The 5,117-nt window shown below is 62.4% G+C and overlaps 2 protein-coding genes across 2 annotated transcripts in view; both read right to left on the bottom strand.

Moving 5' to 3' along the window:
- DDX23 (DEAD-box helicase 23) overlaps window positions 1-3,221 on the bottom strand; it is an 8,339-nt gene extending 5,118 nt beyond the window's left edge. The window contains 9 exon segments of the mRNA XM_057383967.1: window positions 391-559; window positions 652-764; window positions 837-970; window positions 1,048-1,186; window positions 1,750-1,815; window positions 1,913-2,009; window positions 2,122-2,220; window positions 2,327-2,529; window positions 3,138-3,221. Of these exon segments, the coding sequence (XP_057239950.1) occupies window positions 391-559; window positions 652-764; window positions 837-970; window positions 1,048-1,186; window positions 1,750-1,815; window positions 1,913-2,009; window positions 2,122-2,220; window positions 2,327-2,529 (1,020 nt within the window). The 5' untranslated portion in view covers window positions 3,138-3,221.
- A 1,248-nt stretch (window positions 3,222-4,469) lies between these two features.
- RND1 (Rho family GTPase 1) overlaps window positions 4,470-5,117 on the bottom strand; it is a 7,089-nt gene continuing 6,441 nt past the window's right edge. Inside the window, exon 3 of the mRNA XM_057383941.1 lies at window positions 4,470-5,116. Within this exon, the coding sequence (XP_057239924.1) occupies window positions 4,920-5,116 (197 nt within the window). The 3' untranslated portion in view covers window positions 4,470-4,919. The remainder of the gene's footprint in view (window position 5,117) is intronic.

Below are 5,117 nucleotides of genomic sequence, written 5' to 3'. Positions count from 1 at the left end.
GAGGGAAAAGAAGACAGGTAAAGGGGGAGGAAAAAGGGGATGGGGAAAGGGGTTTGGGGAAAAGGGGTTTGGGGAAAAGAAGAGAAGGGAAAGGGGTGGCAGAAAGGGAATTGGGAATGACATGAGGGAAAAGGAGATATGGAAACGAGGAGGGAAAAGAGGATGGGGAAAAGAAATAGAAGAAATGGGGATGAGGACAGGGAGATGAGGGAGGAGGACAAGGGCAGGGAGAGGAAAGGGAGCAAGGAAGGAGGTGAGAAGGGGAAAGAGAAAGGGGATAGAGTTCATCCTGTGTCTCTAGAACCCATCTGCCAACTTCCTGCAAGACCTGCTGCAGCCCAGCTCCACATCCCAGCCAAGCCAAGCAGGACCCCACAAACCCCTCAGCACCCTCCCAGCTTCCCCAAAACCTCACTCCTCCTGCTCTTTCTCCTCCAGCGTCCGCCTCTTCTCCATCAGGTCCCCGTAGAACCGGGACTGCTCCCGTTTCTGCTGCTTCAGGTCGATGCCGGCGATGAAGCCGCGGCCCAGCAGCTGCACTTGGTGCCTTTCCTTGTACCTGGAGCAGGGTGGGTGCATCAGGAGCAGGGCTGGGGGCTGCCTTGCACCCCTCAGGGACACCCCCAGCCCTAGGGGCACCCCAGCACTCACAGGGGGTTGTAATCGATGGACGTGTCCTCCGACGCATCCCACTCAAACACAAACTTGCGGTCGTTGAGGTGCCGCGTGCGCCGCCGCTTCTTCACCCCGCCCAGGTACCGCTCCTGCAGGACCCCAGGCTCAGCAAGACCCCCTAATCCTTCCCCCTGGCCCCCCAGACCAGCCCCCAGCCCCACCTTGATGGCGTGAAGCTCTTTGCTTTTATCCTTCTCCTCCCGGATCTTCTGCCTGCCCTCCTCATCCTCGGTGCCGTTGGTCTCCCGCTCCATGCGCTCGCGGCGCTCCCGGCGCTCGCGCTCCTGGGGGTCTTCTGGGGAGCAGGGGAAGGGGCTCAGAGCCAGCACCCACCCCGAGGGCTGGGGAGGRGCTCCAGGGATGAATCTTTACCCAGCATCTTCCTGCCCATCTCCTGGAACTGCTTCCTYTTCTTCCTCTCCTCCTCCAGCAGCCGCTGCCGCTCCTCCACCTCCTGCTGCCGCCGCCGCAGAGCCTCGGCCTCCCGCTCCGCCTTGGACAGGAACTTGGGCTGGGGTGGGACAGAGAATGGTCACATTCATGGCCTGGCTGCCACCCCTGTGCTGMTGGGGGTCCCCTCAGCCTTCTCTGCTCCTTCCTGGAGTCCCCCAAGCCTCCCTTTTCCTTCCTGGGTTCCTCTTCTCCCTCGCTGGATGCCCCAGATTTCTCCACTCCCTCTCAGGGGTCTCTCTGCTCCCTTCCCATGTCCCTCAGCCCTCCCTCCTTCCTTCCTGGGGTCTCTCTGTGCCCCTCACCGGACCCCTCAGCCTTTCCAATTCCCTCCCAAGGTCCTTCTGCTCCCTCTTGGGGTACACCAAACCTCTCCTCTCCCTCCCATGTCCCCACAGCCCCTATGTGCTCTCCCTGGCCCACCTGCCCCATACCCTCCCAAGTCCCTCAATCCTCCCTTCTCCATCCCATAGCTCCTCACAGTGTCCCCATGCACTCCCTGCTTCCTTCTTGGAGTCCCTCTGCACCCCCAAGTTTCTCAGCCCTCCCTGATCCTTCTTAGAATCCCTCCTGCAAACATCCACACCCCCACCAGAGAGAAGAGGCTCCTGTTCCTGCTCCCACCTTGGCTTCTGCCTCCTCTTCTGCCTTCTTCTTTGCCAGCAGCTCCTCCAAGGACAGCGGCTGCGCCTGGAAGCAGGCCCGGGTGTCAGCACCATTTCTGGAGACCTGGATCTCTCTGGAGCCATTCCCCAGGGGCCTCGATCCCCTTGGATCCCCTCCTCACCTTCTCCTTCTTCAAGGCATTCTCCTCCTCTTCCTCCGCTTTCCGTGCATCCCGATCCTTCCGAGACTTGGAATCCTTCCCCCTGCCTGGGGACAAACTTCCAAGAAAAACAGCACGAAATCAGACACTGGACACAGGCCTGGAGGATCCCCAACCTCCAAGGGGTTTAGGAAAAAGAAGAAAAGCTTCAAAAAAGCCACAGGATCCACCTGGATCGCTTGCGGTCCTTGTCCCGMCGGTGCCCATCCTTGTCCCTGTCCCGCTCCTTCTTGCTGCGGTCACGGTCCCGCTCCTTGTGCCGCCGATCCCTGTGCAATGGGGGGATCATAGCATGACCCCAGAACCCTCACTCGCCTCTATGAGGCCGTCAAAGCTCTTCCCAAAAAGCCAAAGAGTCCTGGATCCCCCCCTCACCTCTCTGTGGACTTGGAGCGGGACCGGGAGCGYGAGCGGCTCCGTCTCCGGTCCCGGGATCGGTGTCGCTTCCTATCCTTGGCCGGGGAACCTTTGCGGTCCCGGTCCCGCTCCCTCTCCCGGTCTGGGGAGCGRGAACGTTTCCTCTCCTCCTTCACCGGGGATGCATCCCGATCCTTCTTGTCYGCCAGTTCTCCGGCCATCTGTGGGCAGGGGTCAGATGGGGGGACACCGGGGAGGCTCGGGCGGTGCGGGGAGGAGACTTGGGGTGCAAGGGGGGGACCCAGGAGAAAGAAGGAAGAGCTGGAAGACCCAGGAGAGCCACAGAAAGACCCCAAAAAGGTGTGGGGAGGTCTGAAAGACTTCCGAGAGGAAGTGGGGAGGCTTTGAAAAACCCGGGGAGGGAACAGAGAAATGCCAGAAAGGAGCAAGAGGAGCTGGGAAACCCGAGGAGGGTGCAGAGGGACCCTCAGGAAGGAGCGGGGAGGTTTGGCCGATCCCCGAGATGGCACAGAGGGACCCCAGAAAGAGCTGGGAAGTTCCGAGGAGAGAACGTGGAGGGAAGGAGAGACCCCGAGAAGGCACAGGGAGGACCGTGAGGTGAGCGCAGAGAAGCCTGAGGGATCCCGAAAGGGCTCCGTGAGGCCCGGGGGACGCGGCGCAACGGGCTTSAGGCCCTGCCCTCGGTGCTCACCACCGGGGCTCTGCCCGGTGCCGCGGCAGCACAGCCCTCCACCCCCCCGGCCCCTCGGAGATCCCCCGGAGGTTCCTGCCGTGCCCTTCGCTCCGCTCCCGCCGTTCCCCCGCTCACCGCCGCAGCCCCGGGTTCAGCGCCTCCGCTGCGCCGCCGCCGCCATGTCTGCCGGGTCCGCGGGGCACGGCGGGACGGCGCGGGACTACAGATCCCGGCAGCCTTCGCGGCGCTGGACTACAACTCCCAGCACCCCCCGCGCGTTGTTAAATCTGCGTTCCGCGATCCCTTTGCCGCGTAGCGAGTCCTCCTCCGCCACCGCAAAGAGTCCTCTGGGACGGTGTCCCCGGGTCCCCGCGTCCCCCACATCCCGCAGGGACCTCCTTCGCACCCAAATGAGGCCCCCGGGGCCGTGTCCCCGCGGTCCTGAATACCCCAGATCCTGGAGGGACCTTCCCSAGYYAGTGTCCCCCATGTCCCTGCAYACCCCAAAYCCCACCAGGACCCCCCCAGGGCARTGTCYCCWCAGCCYTGTGTACCCCMARCTCAGATCAGYGTCCCTGCMGGAGCCCCAGACACTCAYTGCATCCCCATTCRCAAGATACGGGGGTCCCAGGCAGAGTTTGGGGGCAGCAGAAGAGGTGGGGGGACATTAGCAGCCCCCCAAAGACACCCCACCCCAAGGATTTTGCCTTCTGCACGAGCACCCAGGGGTCACAGCACAGCCCCAGGTCACTGTCACCATCATCAGTGACACCAACACACCCCCCAAACTCCCAACATCCTCCAAAAACCAGCATCCCTCCCCAAAATAAAGAGTCAGGCAGGACTGCACGTAGATAGGTGTTATATTTCTGATAATAAATAAGCTTTTTAATAACACTGACATGGAACAGAGACACCCCCCCGCCCCAAAGATAGTCCATAAAACAGCCCCCCTCCCCCACCCCAAACCCACCGGGGTCCCCCAGGGCCAAGCAGCAGATGAGGGATGGGGTAAAGGGGGAGAAAACAGGATGAGTCCATGGATGAGCCCCATGATGTGCACCCCAAACCCCACAGGGATCCCCAGGACAGTGTCCCTGTRKCCCCCAAACCCCACAGGGACCTCCCCAGGCTGACATCCCTGAGGGTCTGGGCACCCCAAACCTCACAGGGACCTCCCCAGGTCGATGTCCCCAGGGTCCTGCATACCCCAAACCCCACAGGGACCTCCCCAGGGTGACTCCCTGAGGGTCTGGACACCCCAAACCCCACAGAGACCCTCCCCGGGTCGATGTCCCCAGGGTCCTGCATACCCCAAACCCCACAGGGACCCCCCCAGGCTGATATCCTTGAGGGTCTGGGCACCCCAAACCCCACAGGGACCCCTCCAGGTTGATGTCCCTAAGGGTCTGGGCCCCCCAAACCCCACAGGGATCCCCCTGGCTCGATATCCTTGAGGGTCTGCACACCCCAAACCCCACAAGGACCCCCCCAGGCTGATATCCCTGAGGGCCTGGGCACCCCAAACCCCACAAGGACCCCCTCAGGTTGATGTCCCCAGGGTCCTGCACACCCCAAACCCCACAGGGACTCCCCCGGGTCGATATCCTTGAGGGTCTGGGCACCCCAAACCCCACAGGGACCCCCCTGGGTCGATATCCTTGAGGGTCTGGGCACCCCAAACCCCACAGGGACCTCCCCAGATCGATGTCCCCAGGGTCCTGCACACCCCAAATCTCCCCCAGGTCCCCCCTTTTTTCACAGGAGGGCAGCAGCCCCTCATCCTCCTCGGGGTGGGGGCCCTGTCCAGCCCCACCACCCCATTCCAGGGACTCGGGGGGCTGGGGTGGGGGTAGAGCAGACCCAAAGGTGTGTGTGTGTGTGTGAGTGTGTGCGGGGTCATTCCCGTGCCCCCCTTCACATGATGGAGCAGCTTTTTGCTTTTTCCTTCTTGAAAGTGGARGAGATGAGCTCGGAGCGGCTGGGGAGGTGCAGAAGTCTCTTGGAGAGGCTCCGGGGTGGGCTACGAGGGGGCTGCGAGGGGGCTTTGCTGAGGCAGATGCCGGACACGGTCCGGAAGATGCTGTGGACGCTTTTTTCCGAGGTGAAGGCGGA

The sequence above is a fragment of the Malurus melanocephalus genome, unplaced genomic scaffold (genome assembly GCF_030028575.1).
Source record: "Malurus melanocephalus ecotype Western Australia unplaced genomic scaffold, MMel_1.1 scaffold_670, whole genome shotgun sequence".
Lineage (NCBI taxonomy): Eukaryota > Metazoa > Chordata > Aves > Passeriformes > Maluridae > Malurus > Malurus melanocephalus.
The sequence above is the reverse complement of the archived record's forward strand: the minus strand, read 5'-3'. Positions and strand labels throughout refer to the sequence as shown.